At 49.4% G+C, this 15,694-nt stretch overlaps 2 protein-coding genes across 2 annotated transcripts; both read left to right on the forward strand.

Moving 5' to 3' along the window:
* The first annotated feature begins 126 nt into the window (after positions 1-126).
* FEN1 (flap structure-specific endonuclease 1) lies at positions 127-12,421 on the forward strand. The gene is made up of 2 exons (XM_063095374.1): positions 127-237; positions 10,587-12,421. Exon 2 carries the CDS (start codon positions 10,605-10,607, stop codon positions 11,745-11,747), a length of 1,143 nt encoding a protein of 380 aa, XP_062951444.1. The 5' UTR covers positions 127-237; positions 10,587-10,604; the 3' UTR covers positions 11,748-12,421.
* LOC134376674 (uncharacterized) lies at positions 1,479-10,225 on the forward strand. Its single transcript, XM_063095156.1, is given in 3 exon segments — positions 1,479-5,678; positions 6,186-6,402; positions 10,209-10,225. Coding segments are annotated over 3 exon segments (4,434 nt in total).
* Positions 12,422-15,694: the final 3,273 nt, after the last annotated feature.

Consider the following 15,694-nt stretch of genomic DNA (forward strand, 5'->3'; position numbering starts at 1 on the left):
TCTTCTTGGCAAGACTGTTTGCCTTGAGTAGCAGCTGTCTGAGGGGCCCGGGGCCTGCACTACATTCCCCAGGAGGCTTTGCGCGGCGGCTGGTCACGTGACGGGAGCGCGGGCTTTGGAAGGCGGCAGAGCGAGAGGAGACCCGCGGTTGAGCTGAGGAGGAACCGGCGATTAGGACTCTCATTGGCAGCCCAGATCCAAACGCTAGCTGCCGAGGCCTCGTGCCCCAAACGCCAGGTGAGACCCCATGGGAAGCGCCTCTGAGAGCGACGGGTCTGCTTTGCGCGGGGTGCGGTGGGGAGCCGGGGTCTGGCGCACGCAGGATTCGCGTCAGGTAGTCCCGCCACTTTCTCGCTGTGAGACTTGGGCCAGTCACGTACCCTCCGAGCCTCCCTTTCTTCCCTTGTAGAGCGAGGATAAGGAGACTGCCACTTCATGCGGTCGTGGGGTATGTTTTCCTAAGACCTCGGACGAGAAGCATTTGCGAAACTTGTTTAGGCCTCTTTCCTGCCGGTCTCGGTGGGATGCGACGAGAATATAAACGGCTCAGAAGGCTGGTCCTCTCGGCCCGCGCGTCCTAGCAAAGCAGCCAGCCGGAGGCCTGCCCCGCAGCGCCTGCTGTGACGTCGGGAGTTTTACCTTGAAAGAAGTGTTTTCCAAGCTAGCCGCAGTAACGCCATTCCGCAAGGCACAGAAAAATACCCCAGTAAAAAAAAAAAAAAAAAAAAAAAAAATCAACAGCAGTTTCCAGGGCGCCCTTCAGCTGTTTCAAGAACTCCCACATGACCCGCGCTTTTTCCCTGGCCTTGTTTAAACCGACCAATTACCTTGCTTCTCGCTTCTGTACCCGCGCTTTTTGCTATAAAACAAGCTCAAAAACTCTACTCGGCGCGCCAGTCTACCAAGAGACTGAGCCGCCCGGGTACCCGTGTGTTCAATAAAACCTCTTGCTAATTGCATCCGGAGCCGTGGTCTCGTTGTTCCTTGGGAGGGTCTCTCCTGACTGATTGATTGCCCAAATCAGGCGTCTCTCATTTGGGGGCTCGTCCGGGATCAGACCCCCACCCAAGGACCACCGACCCACCAACGGGAGGTAAGCTGGCCAGCGATCGCTCCGTGTCTCGTTTCTGTGTCTGACTCCGTAACTCTGACTGTCCCTCTGAGTGCGCGCATTTTGGTTTCAGTTTGTTCCGGGCTGATCGCTCTGGGAGCGACGTGTGAGTAGCGAACAGACGTGTTCGGGGGCTCACCGCCCGGTAATCCTGGGAGACGTCCCAGGATCAGGGGAGGACCAGGGACGCCTGGTGGACCCCTCAGGAGAGGATCATTATGTACTGATCCCACTGCCGCGTCTAGAGAGGCGCGCTCTGCCATCTGACTCCTTCTTTTGTCTCTACGCTACTCGATCTCGCCGCCGTTTCTGGTTTCTTTTTGTTTTGTTCCTGATAGGCCTCTGTGTCGTGGTCCCTCTCTTCGAAATGGGACAAAATAACTCTACCCCTCTCTCCCTCACTCTAGATCACTGGAGGGACGTGAGAGCAAGGGCTCACAATCTGTCCGTGGAAATCAGAAAGGGAAAATGGCGGACCTTTTGTTCCTCCGAGTGGCCCACGTTCGGTGTCGGGTGGCCGCCGGAAGGAACTTTTAATGTCTCTGTCATTTCCGCAGTTAAAAGGATTGTCTTTCAGGAAATAGGGGGACACCCGGACCAAGTTCCATATATCGTGGTGTGGCAAGACCTCGCCCAGAGTCCCCCACCATGGATGCCGCCCTCTGTCAAGGTCGCTGTCGTCTCCAGTCCAGAGAGGCCATCCGCTCCTCCCCGACCCCCCATCTACCCGGCAACCGACGACTCGCTCCTTCTCTCTGAGCCCCCGCCCTATCCGGCAGCCCTGCCACCTCCTCTGGCCCCTCAGGCGGTCGGACCGGCGCCGGTCCAGGCGCCCGATATTTCCGATCCTGAGGGACCAGCCGCGGGGACCAGGAGTCGCCGTGCCCGCAGTCCGGCAGACGACTCGGGTCCTGACTCCACTGTGATTTTACCCCTCCGAGCCATAGGACCCCCAGCCGAGCCCAACGGCCTAGTCCCTCTGCAATATTGGCCTTTCTCTTCAGCAGATCTTTATAATTGGAAATCTAATCATCCTTCTTTTTCTGAAAATCCAGCAGGACTCACGGGGCTCCTTGAGTCTCTTATGTTTTCTCATCAGCCCACCTGGGACGATTGCCAACAGCTCCTACAGATTCTCTTCACCACGGAGGAACGAGAAAGGATTCTCCTTGAGGCCCGCAAGAATGTCCTGGGGGACAACGGGGCCCCTACTCAACTCGACAACCTCATTAATGAGGCCTTCCCCCTCAATCGACCTCAGTGGGACTACAACACAGCCGCAGGTAGGGAGCGTCTCCTGGTCTACCGCCGGACTCTAGTGGCAGGTCTCAAAGGGGCAGCTCGGCGCCCCACCAATTTGGCTAAGGTAAGAGAGGTCTTACAAGGACCGGCAGAACCCCCTTCGGTTTTCTTAGAACGCCTAATGGAGGCCTATAGGAGATACACTCCGTTTGAGCCCTCTTCTGAGGGGCAGCAGGCTGCAGTTACCATGGCCTTCATCGGACAGTCAGCCCCAGATATTAGAAAAAAGTTACAGAGGCTAGAGGGGCTCCAAGATTATTCCTTGCAAGATTTAGTGAGGGAGGCAGAAAAGGTGTACCACAAAAGGGAGACAGAAGAAGAAAGAGAAGAAAGAGAAAAAAAAGAGGCAGAAGAGAGAGAAAGGCGGCGCGATAAGCGCCAAGAAAAAAACTTGACTAGGATTTTGGCCGCAATGGTAAGTGAAAAAGGTTTTAGAGATAGGCAGACAGGGAATCTGAGCAACCAGGCAAGAAAGACACCTAGGGATAAAAGATCTCCTCTGGACAAAGACCAGTGCGCATACTGTAAAGAAAAGGGTCACTGGGCAAGAGAATGTCCCCGAAAGAAAAACGTCAGAGAAGCCAAAGTTCTGTCCCTAGATGACTAGGGGAGTCAAGGTTCGGACCCCCTCCCCGAACCCAGGATAACGCTGACTGTGGAGGGGACTCCCATTGAGTTCCTGGTCGATACCGGGGCTGAACATTCAGTTTTGACCCAACCCCTGGGAAGGGTAGGGTCCAGACGGACAGTCGTACAAGGAGCAACAGGGAGCAAAGTCTACCCCTGGACCACAAAGAGACTTTTAAAGGCTGGACATAAACAGGTGACCCACTCCTTTCTGGTCATACCCGAGTGCCCCGCCCCTTTGTTGGGTAGGGACCTCTTAACCAAACTAAAGGCCCAGATCCAGTTTTCTGCTGAGGGCCCACAAGTAACATGGGAAGACCGCCCTACACTGTGCCTGACCCTGAACCTAGAAGAAGAATACCGGCTACATGAAAAGCCAGGTCCCTCCTCTATCGACCCATCCTGGCTCCAACTTTTTCCCACTGTATGGGCAGAGAGGGCAGGCATGGGACTGGCCAATCAAGTCCCACCAGTGGTAGTGGAACTAAGATCAGGTGCCTCACCGGTGGCTGTTCGACAATATCCGATGAGCAAGGAAGCCCGGGAAGGTATCAGACCCCACATCCAGAGGTTCTTAGACCTAGGGGTCTTGGTGCCCTGTCAATCGCCCTGGAATACCCCTCTACTACCTGTAAAAAAGCCAGGGACCAATGACTATCGGCCAGTCCAAGACCTGAGAGAAATTAATAAAAGGGTACAGGATATTCATCCCACCGTCCCAAACCCTTACAGCCTTCTGAGTTCCCTTCCGCCCAGCCACACTTGGTATTCAGTCTTAGATCTCAAGGATGCCTTTTTCTGCCTCAAGCTACACCCCAGCAGCCAGCCGCTATTCGCGTTCGAGTGGAAAGACCCAGAAAAAGGTAACACAGGTCAGTTGACCTGGACACGGCTGCCCCAAGGGTTCAAGAACTCTCCCACTCTCTTCGACGAGGCCCTCCACCGAGATTTGGCCCCCTTTAGGGCCCTCAACCCTCAGGTAGTGCTACTCCAATATGTAGACGACCTCTTGGTGGCAGCCCCCACATATAGAGACTGCAAAGAAGGGACACAGAAGCTCCTACAGGAATTGAGTAAATTAGGGTACCGGGTATCGGCTAGAAAGGCCCAGCTCTGCCAAAGAGAGGTCACCTATCTGGGGTACCTACTCAAGGGGGGAAAAAGATGGCTGACCCCGGCCCGAAAGGCTACTGTTATGAAGATCCCCGCTCCCACGACCCCCAGACAGGTCCGTGAATTTCTGGGCACTGCAGGATTCTGCAGGCTCTGGATCCCTGGGTTTGCTTCCCTAGCTGCACCCCTGTATCCCTTAACAAAGGAAAGCATCCCTTTTACCTGGACTGAGGAACATCAAAAAGCTTTTGACCACATAAAAAAAGCCTTGCTGTCAGCCCCCGCTTTGGCCCTCCCAGACCTCACCAAACCATTTACTCTATACGTAGATGAGAGAGCCGGTGTGGCCCGGGGAGTGCTTACTCAGACTTTAGGACCCTGGCGGCGGCCAGTAGCTTACCTATCAAAGAAATTGGATCCGGTGGCTAGCGGGTGGCCAACCTGCCTAAAAGCGGTTGCAGCCGTGGCACTCCTTCTCAAGGACGCTGATAAGTTAACCTTGGGACAGAATGTGACTGTGATTGCTCCCCATAGCCTCGAAAGCATTGTGCGGCAGCCCCCCGACCGGTGGATGACCAATGCCAGGATGACTCATTACCAGAGCCTGCTGCTAAATGAAAGGATATCGTTTGCACCCCCTGCCATCCTGAACCCAGCTACCCTCCTACCAGTCGAATCGGAAGCCACCCCAGTACACAGGTGCTCAGAGATCCTCGCCGAAGAAACTGGAACTCGACGAGACCTGAAGGACCAGCCATTGCCCGGGGTGCCAGCCTGGTATACGGACGGTAGCAGTTTCATCGCGGAGGGTAAGCGGAGAGCAGGGGCCGCCATCGTAGATGGCAAGCGGACGGTGTGGACAAGCAGCCTGCCAGAAGGTACGTCAGCCCAGAAGGCCGAACTAGTGGCTTTGACGCAGGCATTACGCCTGGCCGAAGGAAAAAACATCAACATCTACACCGACAGCAGGTATGCTTTTGCCACTGCTCACATTCATGGGGCAATATATAAACAGAGGGGGTTGCTCACTTCTGCGGGAAAAGACATTAAAAACAAGGAAGAAATTTTGGCCCTGCTAGAGGCCATTCACCTCCCTAAGCGGGTCGCCATTATCCACTGCCCCGGCCACCAGAGGGGAAATGACCCTGTGGCCACCGGGAACCGGAGGGCCGACGAGGCTGCAAAACAAGCCGCCCTGTCGACCAGAGTGCTGGCAGAAACTACAAAACCTCAAGAGCTAATCGAACCCGCCCAGGTTAAGGCCGAGCCAAGAGAGCTCACCCCTGACCGGGGGAAAGAATTTATTCAGCGGTTGCATCAGTTGACACACTTAGGACCAGAAAAGCTTCTCCAATTAGTAAACCGCACCAGCCTCCTCATCCCGAACCTCCAGTCTGTAGTTCGCGAGGTCACCAGTCGGTGTCAGGCTTGTGTCATGACTAATGCGGTCCCAACCTACCGAGAGATCGGAAAGAGACAACGAGGAGATCGACCCGGCGTGTACTGGGAGGTAGACTTCACAGAGGTAAAGCCTGGCCGGTATGGAAACAGGTATCTGCTGGTATTCATAGACACTTTTTCCGGATGGGTAGAAGCTTTTCCTACCAAAACTGAAACGGCCCTGACCGTCTGCAAAAAGATATTAGAGGAAATTCTACCCCGCTTCGGGATCCCTAAGGTACTCGGGTCAGACAATGGCCCAGCCTTTGTTGCTCAGATAAGTCAGGGACTGGCCACTCAACTGGGGATAAATTGGAAGTTACACTGTGCGTATAGACCCCAGAGCTCAGGTCAGGTAGAAAGAATGAACAGGACAATCAAAGAGACCTTAACCAAATTAGCCTTAGAGACCGGTGGAAAAGACTGGGTGGCCCTCCTTCCCTTAGCGCTGCTCAGAGCCAGGAATACCCCTGGCCAGTTTGGTCTAACTCCTTATGAAATTCTCTATGGGGGACCGCCCCCCATACTCGAGTCTGGAGGGACATTGGGTCCCAATGATAATTTTCTCCCTGTCTTATTTACTCATTTAAAGGCTTTAGAAGTTGTGAGGACCCAGATCTGGGACCAGATCAAGGAGGTGTACAAGCCCGGTACCGTGACAATCCCCCACCCGTTCCAGGTCGGAGACCGAGTGCTTGTCAGACGCCACCGACCCAGCAGCCTTGAGCCTCGGTGGAAAGGCCCGTACCTGGTGTTGCTGACCACCCCGACCGCAGTAAAAGTCGACGGTATCGCTGCCTGGGTCCATGCTTCTCACCTCAAGCCTGCACCACCCTCGGCACCAGATGAGTCTTGGGAGCTGGAAAAGACTGATCATCCTCTTAAGCTGCGTTTTCGGCGGCGGCAGAACGAGTTGGAGTGAAAACCCTCACCAGCCTGTGACCCTCACCTGGCAGGTACTGTCCCAAACTGGGAACGTTGTCTGGAAGACAGAGAAAGTCCAGCCCCCTTGGACTTGGTGGCCCATTCTTACACCTGATGTATGTGCCCTGGCGGCCGGTCTTGAGTCCTGGGATATCCCAGAAACCGATGTATCAACCTCTAAGAGAGTCAGACCCCCTGACTCAAACTATGAGAACGCTTATAGACAGATCACCTGGGGAGCCATAGGATGCAGCTACCCTAAGGCTAGGACCAGAATGGCAAGTTCCACCTTCTACGTGTGTCCCCGGGATGGCCGGTCCCTTTCAGAAGCTAGAAGGTGTGGAGGGCTAGAATCCCTGTATTGTAAAGAATGGGGTTGTGAAACCACGGGGACTGTTTATTGGCAACCTACGTCCTCCTGGGACCTCATAACTGTAAAATGGAATGACACAGAGCGATCATGGGGTGCCCTACTGGCAACCTGTGAAAAAACCGGCTGGTGTAACCCCCTTAAAATAAATTTCACAGAACAAGGACGGCAATCCAAAGAGTGGATAATAGGAAAAACCTGGGGATTGGGATTCTATGTGTCTGGATATCCAGGCGTACAGTTGACCATTCGGTTAGAGATCACCAGCAAGCCAGCTGAGACAGTGGGCCCCAACTCCGTCCTTGCGAAACAAGGACCCCCTAACAAAAACCCCCCTTCCCCAACGAGGGAAGCGCCGCCCATCTCTCAACCCTCGGCGGCTCCTAGCCAAGTCCCCACGGTACTGGAGGGAAGTGTTGTCCTGAACACCCTGTCTCCCACCACGGGCGACAGACTCTTTGGCCTTGTGAGGGGGGCCTTCCTAGCCTTAAATGCTACCGACCCAGACGCCACGAAGTCTTGCTGGCTCTGTTTGGCCTTGGGTCCCCCTTATTATGAAGGAGTTGCCTCTTTAGGAGGGGCCTTCACTTATACCTCCAACTATACCCAGTGCCGCTGGGAGAGCCAAGGAAAGCTTACCCTCACTGAGGTCTCAGGACACGGGTCGTGCATAGGAAAGGTGCCCTCTACCCATCAGCATCTTTGCAATCAGACCCTACCCATCAACTCCTCCACGGAACATCAGTACCTGCTCCCCACCAACCATAGCTGGTGGGCCTGCAGCACCGGCCTCACCCCCTGCCTCTCCACCTCAGTTTTTAATCAGTCTAAAGATTTCTGTATCCTGATCCAGCTGGTCCCTCGCATCTATTACCATTCTGAAGAAACTTTGTTGCAGGCCTATGACGATCCTCACCCCAGGGTTAAAAGAGAGCCTGTCTCACTTACCCTAGCTGTTCTTCTGGGGTTGGGGGTCGCAGCAGGTATAGGTACTGGCGCATCCGCCCTAGTTAAAGGGCCCATAGACCTCCAACAAGGCCTAGCCAGCCTCCAGACCGCCATGGATACTGACCTCCGGGTCCTCCAGGACTCAATCAGCAAGCTGGAGGACTCGCTGACTTCCCTATCGGAGGTAGTACTCCAAAATAGAAGAGGCCTTGACCTACTGTTTCTAAGAGAAGGAGGCCTCTGCGCGGCCCTAAGAGAAGAGTGCTGTTTTTATGTAGACCACTCAGGTGTGGTGCGAGACTCCATGAGAAAACTCAAAGAGAGACTAGATAAAAGACAGTTGGAGCGCCAGAAAAACCAAAACTGGTATGAAGGGTGGTTCAATAACTCCCCTTGGTTCACTACCCTCCTATCAACCATCGCCGGGCCCCTATTGCTCCTCCTTCTGTTGTTCACCCTCGGGCCCTGCATCATCAATAGGTTAGTCCAGTTCATCAATGACAGGGTAAGTGCAGTAAAAATTCTGGTCCTTAGACAAAAATATCAGACCCTAGACAACGAGGACAACCTCTAAATTCGCTCTAAGATTAGAGCTTCCCACAAGAGAAATGGGGGAATGAAAGAAGTGTTTTCCAAGCTAGCCGCAGTAACGCCATTCCGCAAGGCACAGAAAAATACCCTAGTAAAAAAAAAAAAAAAAAAAAAAAAAAATCAACAGCAGTTTCCAGGGCGCCCTTCAGCTGTTTCAAGAACTCCCACATGACCCGCGCTTTTTCCCTGGCCTTGTTTAAACCGACCAATTACCTTGCTTCTCGCTTCTGTACCCGCGCTTTTTGCTATAAAACAAGCTCAAAAACTCTACTCGGCGCGCCAGTCTACCAAGAGACTGAGCCGCCCGGGTACCCGTGTGTTCAATAAAACCTCTTGCTAATTGCATCCGGAGCCGTGGTCTCGTTGTTCCTTGGGAGGGTCTCTCCTGACTGATTGATTGCCCAAATCAGGCGTCTCTCAACCTCTGTTGTCTCGGCTAACCTGGCAGTCATCCTGCAAGACGGGCGTGCTTATCATCCTCCTTTTAGAGACGAGAAAACCAAACCTCAGTGACTTAGCAATGTCACACAGATGGTAAATGCCGGCGCCTAGATTCAAGGCCAGAGCTTTTGCCACTGCTATTCACAGGGGAACTATAATGAGGCAGGTCTTGCCGGGGGAGTGAGAGGATGGAGGGAGGTGGGCACAGCTGAGCAGAAGTGAGAAGAGAGGCAGGCCTCATCCCCGCCTTTCTGTTGGGTTCCCAGACTGTAAAGATAGGTTGGGAACCAGGGCATGAAAGATCTCGATGCCGTGTTGAGGTGTTTGGACTTAATTGGGAGGACTTTGAGTCATTTATGCTTTAGAAATAACCCTGTGAAGGAAGAGTGGAAACAACCAGAAGCCTTAGTAAAATATTTCTTTAGAGTGTTGGACGCATACAACCCGTGGGTACAAGATGACTTTAAGTTGCACCCCCCCCAAAAAAAAGTCCTTTCTAATAGTTATATGTTTAACACGTATTAAAATATAACTGACATAACACAGATATGATTACTTAAGAAGAGTTTTCTTTTTTTCAATTTATTTTATTTTATTTTTAATTGTGTGTATTTAAAGAAAACACTAAGTGAATATTTAGATTTTAGTTAAAAGTGGCAAAAATTGTGAGGGTGGTTTGGGAAACCATGTCCTAGGAAGGATTTGATAAGGGTCCTGAACCACAGAAGTGCAGTGTGGGGGCCGAGCCCGTGGCGCACTCGGGAGAGTGCGGCGCTGGGAGCGCTGCCGCGGGTTCGGATCCTGTATGGGGATGGCCGGTGCGCTCACTGGCTGAGCGCGGTGCGGCCGGTCACAAAAAGACAAAAAAAAAAAAAAAAAAAAAGTGCAGTGTGGGCTGAGTGACAATAGCATGCCAGTCCCTAAACAGGATCTGAGGTGGGGCAGGAAGCATGAAGTTCACTTTTCAGACTTAGTGGTAGAGACAAAATACAAAGGGAAAGACTTAAAACTTCTAGTGAGATCGTAATAAAAGTAGAAACTCATATGCTGAGGCAATGCTGAAGGGAAATCAGAACAGCATGTGAGAAAGTCACATTACCCCCATTCAGAAATGTTATATTTGCCAGTCCTCCTTCAGAGTTGCTTTATCAGTCAGGGTTCTCCAGAGACACACAAAAATTGGATGTATACATATTTATATATGCACATACGTCTCCTATATTACTATATTTATTTATAAATATCAGCTATAGTTTAACTGATATTTGCCTGTCCTTCAGGGCTCAGTTCTGCCGTTATGATTCCTGGACTCCTCAAGCTGGGCCAAGCATTCTCCTCTAGCCTTCCATGGTCCTTGATGCAGACATATGTTGTAATCTTTTGTATGATAGATAATGCTAATGCCTTTTCCACCAAACTTTTTAAGTTCCTCAAGAACATCAACAGATCTTATTCCCCCAAGCACCCAGTTTAGTTCCTGATACTTAGTAAGCCTTAGTATTGATTGAGTGACCTCTTCTGCTAGACTGTAAGTTTCTTGAGAACAGGCATCTTGTCTTGTCCATCTTCTCTTCTTCTGTAGCACTTTGTGAGTGTCCTTTTTTTCCTGCTAAATTTGATTAGCTGAAGGTATGAAGTTGGTGAGATAGTGCCAGTTATAACCCTTGCTCCTTTTGCGTCCTTAAAGTTCCTCTTCTCTTACTTGCCTTTCTTTTTTAGCCATCCCTCTGTATTGCCATGGGAATTCAAGGCCTGGCCAAATTAATTGCTGATGTGGCCCCCAGTGCCATCCGGGAGAATGACATCAAGAGCTACTTTGGCCGCAAGGTGGCTGTTGATGCCTCCATGAGCATTTATCAGTTCCTGATTGCTGTTCGTCAGGGTGGGGATGTGCTGCAAAACGAGGAGGGTGAGACCACCAGCCACCTGATGGGCATGTTCTACCGCACCATCCGCATGATGGAGAATGGCATCAAGCCTGTGTATGTCTTTGATGGCAAGCCACCACAGCTCAAGTCAGGCGAGCTGGCCAAGCGCAGTGAGAGGCGGGCTGAGGCGGAGAAGCAGCTGCAGCAGGCTCAGGCTGCTGGGGCCGAGGAGGAGGTGGAAAAATTCACGAAGCGGCTGGTGAAGGTCACTAAGCAGCACAATGATGAGTGCAAACATCTGCTGAGTCTCATGGGCATCCCGTACCTTGACGCGCCCAGTGAGGCAGAGGCCAGCTGTGCTGCCCTGGTGAAGGCTGGCAAGGTCTATGCTGCAGCCACCGAGGACATGGACTGCCTAACCTTTGGCAGCCCTGTGCTAATGCGACACCTGACTGCCAGTGAAGCCAAGAAGCTGCCCATCCAGGAATTCCACTTGAGCCGGATTCTGCAGGAGCTGGGCCTGAACCAGGCACAGTTTGTGGATCTGTGCATCCTGCTGGGCAGTGACTACTGTGAGAGTATCCGGGGCATTGGGCCCAAGCGGGCTGTGGATCTCATCCAGAAGCACAAGAGCATTGAGGAGATTGTGCGGCGGCTCGACCCCAGCAAGTACCCCGTGCCGGAAAATTGGCTCCACAAGGAGGCCCAGCACCTCTTCCTGGAGCCCGAAGTGCTTGACCCTGATTCTGTGGAGCTGAAGTGGAATGAGCCAAATGAAGAAGAATTGGTCAAGTTCATGTGTGGTGAAAAGCAGTTCTCCGAGGAGCGAATCCGCAGTGGAGTCAAGCGGCTGAGTAAGAGCCGCCAAGGCAGCACACAGGGCCGCCTGGATGATTTCTTCAAGGTGACTGGCTCTCTCTCTTCAGCTAAGCGCAAGGAGCCAGAACCCAAGGGCTCCTCTAAGAAGAAGGCAAAGACTGGGTCAGCAGGGAAGTTCAAAAGGGGAAAATAAATGTGTTTCTCCCCAGTATCCCTCTTTGGCCCAAGAATATCTGCCTTGTTGCACCCGTGAGAGCTAGAGCTAGAGAAACCTCCATGGCTGTAGGGAGGGTATTCTGTTGCCTTTCTAGTACCAGCCTTCTCAGTAGTGTTTTTCCTTTTTTTTTTTTTTTTTTGATCTTATGGCAGAAAGGCCACAGAGATACTTTGTTTTCTTCCTTTTTTTAGCTCAGGAAAGTATGCCAGGCTCAAACCACTTCTCAGGCAGTTTAATGGACACTGAATCCATTGTTACATGAAAGTGATAGCAACTAGTTTTAGAGATGGGAGAGGGAGATAAATGATGGAGACAAAAAACTGTATGGAAATGATTTCCTGGCTGGCTGACTGGTGGCCAGTGTGAGGTGATGGTGGAACCAGACTTGCTTCTCTCTAGTTCAGCCTCGACACACCCTGAAAGATAGCCATCAGGAAGACCTAGTCTTAGCGATGGGAACACTACTGAAGAGATAGGACAAGCACAGAGCAGGAGTCCCTGGAGTTGGCAGCATGGGTTTAATTACCGGCTCTGTCTTGGGGTGGGCAAAAACTTGAACTTGCTATGTAATTTGAGTCTTTACAGTGGTTCTTCAGAGTGAGATGGCGACGTTCTTCTTGTCTTTCTGAGGCAATCAACTGAGTTGAAGCTTTGGGATAAGACAGTGGTTTTCATGTTCTGTTTTTGTTGTAAAGATATAAAGATCAAAAAGTCAATAAAATTACAAAAGTAACCAGAATGTCATGTTCTTTGTGAACATTTGAAAATATCCCCAGCGCTCCAGGGAGAATATAATGTTCTTTTCACTGTAAGAAAACATGCAGGAATTGTACCCTATTAATGGTGGTTTGAGAGTGGCCACAAGATGGCACCATGCCCCATAGAATGGCCATAGCAACTATGGTGGTACTTCAGCCATTTGGAGAAGGATGTCTACTTTATTTTATTTTGCTGGGAGAGGAGTTTTAATAAATTGAATAGATTTCTAGTCTTCTACTTACTTTGTGTGAGATAAAGAGCTCCTTTGAAAAAGCCTTAGTTTAGATCAACAATCTCATAATATCCAAGCATATACTTTGCCAGTTTGTAAATTGTGAAAGCTGCCATTCAGAAACCACTTTCTTAATTCCTCTTATGACGTCAGATTCAGGTTGGTGTTTCCTAGAGAGATGGAATGTTTTTAAACTTTGAAAGTTTTATAATCCTGATAAAGCTTGGTAGGGAGCTGACTCATTTTGAGTTTCTGACTTATTAGCATTCTTATCACTGCCATTTAAAATTAACAAGGACATTTAGGTAACTGTCTGGAATTTAAGTTGACAATGTCTGGACATATTAAACAGGACCAGTGGTTTTCAGATCTTTTAATGGGACAACCTATTTTTCAAGCGAAATCTTATGTATAATCTCAGGATATAAGAGCTCTTCTGGTTGAAGTAGGAATGGGATATAATCTCTCCAGCAGTGGCCTCATAACTAGGGGATTCTGAAAACCACTAGTGCAGACAAAAAGTTGACCCAAAGGTATGGGAACTTAGTTTTTTTCACTGCTCTATTCCAGCAGTTGATGACAAATGTAACTGATTTTCCCAGATTGAACCAAGCCACACAACTTATGTGAGCTCCATTTTATTATTTTTATTATTTTTTATAATCATAATTAATTATACATATAATGTGAGCTCCACTTTCTGATTCGGGTAGTTTGATTCTAAACCTGCAGCAATATTGATGGGGCCTAGAGGTGATAAGACTTCTTAGGAGTTATCACCTCAGTGCAGTACCCTGTGGTAGTCAAGCATGTAGAGTGGTTTTTCTCTTGTTTTTTGAAGGTTGAGTTGGTCTTTATAGTTTATTAATTTAACTATATGGGTACCCTGCAGGAAAATGAATTCTGCCTGCAAATGTTCTAAAGTTTTTGCTCAGCAGAGCTGTTTTAGTAGGATGGAGGGTTAAGAGGCATTACTCTGCAGTACAGCTCTGAGGCATTGTGATTGCAGAGAAAGATTTAGGCAAATAGGATTTATGGGGACTAACTTCTGAAACTAGAAATGAGTTAAATAAAGAGACAATGATTCAAAATGGAAAACTGAAGGACAAAAGGGTGAGGGCACTGCCTCAGGAGGAAGTGATGCACATAAAACCTGGCAAGTGTATGTAGGCAATCTAGCATTTGAACGTATGTCATGGGAAAAACTTGGCTTTGCTTTTCCTTGCTGTGATGTTTTCTGGAAGGTCCTGATGCCCCTTTCTCTCTGCCGTGATTCATGTTCAGAAAGAAGTTAGAGCACATAGAGGTAAAACAGTAACTTGTAGCAGTGGCACCAGAAAATCCTGTGTCCACATACAGAATGAGCATCATGGATCACAATTGAATAGCTTTCATTTGGTCAAAATCAACTTTATTTTTCAGGTTTATTTCATTGATGTGACAACAAAATTGGCACACATAAAAAGCATACCGATATGGGGCCTGATTAAAGAAAATGCCTCCCGCCAGGTAGTAGAAAAAAGTAACAAAGATAAACAGAGAAGTTGGAGTTTTAAAAAACAAGTTCAAATGTTAGTTCTGGCATGATCTATGTGTCCAGAGGTAACTTTTCCTCTCTAATCCTATTTTCTCATCACTCATTTTGCCATTGTAGCATTATAAGCCTTTTGTCACTGATGTGTCCCTTTTTGGTCATGCGACAGACCACACTGATAGACTGGGGAGAGAAGGTCACAGTGGTTCAGGTTCTTTAAGTGGTTCAGGACCTGTTCTTGGCTCAACAGAGCCTCACTGGTGTTTGCTCAGATTGGGTAGCCTGGGCCCAGAGCCAGTTGGCTTGACAGACTAGTGACACCACACCCAAACCTCAGGTAGCAAGAAACAGGAATGGGAAAGGATCAGCACCTATTCCTGGAGTAAGGAAGCCAATGAAAGTAGAACTTTTCAATTCTGCTTCTAGTTTTTCTACCCAGGCTGCTTGAAACCAGATTCTCCAGCAGGGCCAAATCTGCCCAAATCAAAAAGATCTGAGCTCTTTTGCAACTTGTTGTCTCCCCAACTATTTTTTCCCCCTTCTTTGTTTTGACAAACCTCTAAGTAATCCAGACCAGCCTCACCGTGGGTGGAGAAAAGACTTAAGTTGCTCCATCTGTTCACTCTAACCCTATCCCAACGTGCCTTGGACCATCATCTTGACTATCAGCCATTTCCTCCCCAAACTAAATGTAGGCTCTGCTTTTTCCTTCAGTTTGAGGTTCTTCTCCCAGTATCCAAAATGGTCAATGTGCTTAGAGTAGAGGCTGTTAAACAGGCAAAGAAATAATCCCTTCACCTGGACTGAAAGGCTGTGGATTTGGGGAGAGAGGAGGATGTGAATGCCAATGATAAGCCCTAGGAGTTAAGGCAAAAGTCCTAGGGCATATTCCTGTTTGCTCTCCAGAGACAAGGGTTATATACTTTTCGAAACCAGAAGATGAAAAGACTGTATTTCACTATTAGACTGATAATGCTTTACAAGTTATCCCTAAGTTCCTATCTGGTCACCAGAAGTATAAGATGCTTGAGCAGCAGTGGACTGAGGAAGATGCCTAGCTACAGCAATGATGATTACAAGTTTTTCTGTTTTTAATCTTCCTATTTCTGATTTAGAACTATTAAGTGATTATATTTAACTCACTGCTCCTGCTCAAAGATAATGCTGTAACATAATTTAGGTTATAGAAAGTTTCTGCTTATAGCCTTTATATTCCTTATGACTGAAACTTTATGACCAGTAATTAGTATCTCCCAATTTGGTCACTTGTACTCACTAACTGGAATTACACGTTGGGAAGTAAAGGGAAGCCACTGGGAACCCTGTTCGTTTCTAGGGAGGAGAAAAGACTAAACTGCCCCATTTGCTCACTTGCTTATGGAGCAAGACATGGACTCT

Source organism: Cynocephalus volans, chromosome 4 (assembly GCF_027409185.1).
Source record: "Cynocephalus volans isolate mCynVol1 chromosome 4, mCynVol1.pri, whole genome shotgun sequence".
NCBI classification, from domain to species: Eukaryota; Metazoa; Chordata; class Mammalia; order Dermoptera; family Cynocephalidae; genus Cynocephalus; species Cynocephalus volans.

Excerpts from the sequence above, each read along its gene's own strand:
- FEN1 (XM_063095374.1), top strand. The coding sequence starts at position 10,605 with ATGGGAATTCAAGGCCTGGCCAAATTAATTGCTGATGTGGCCCCCAGT.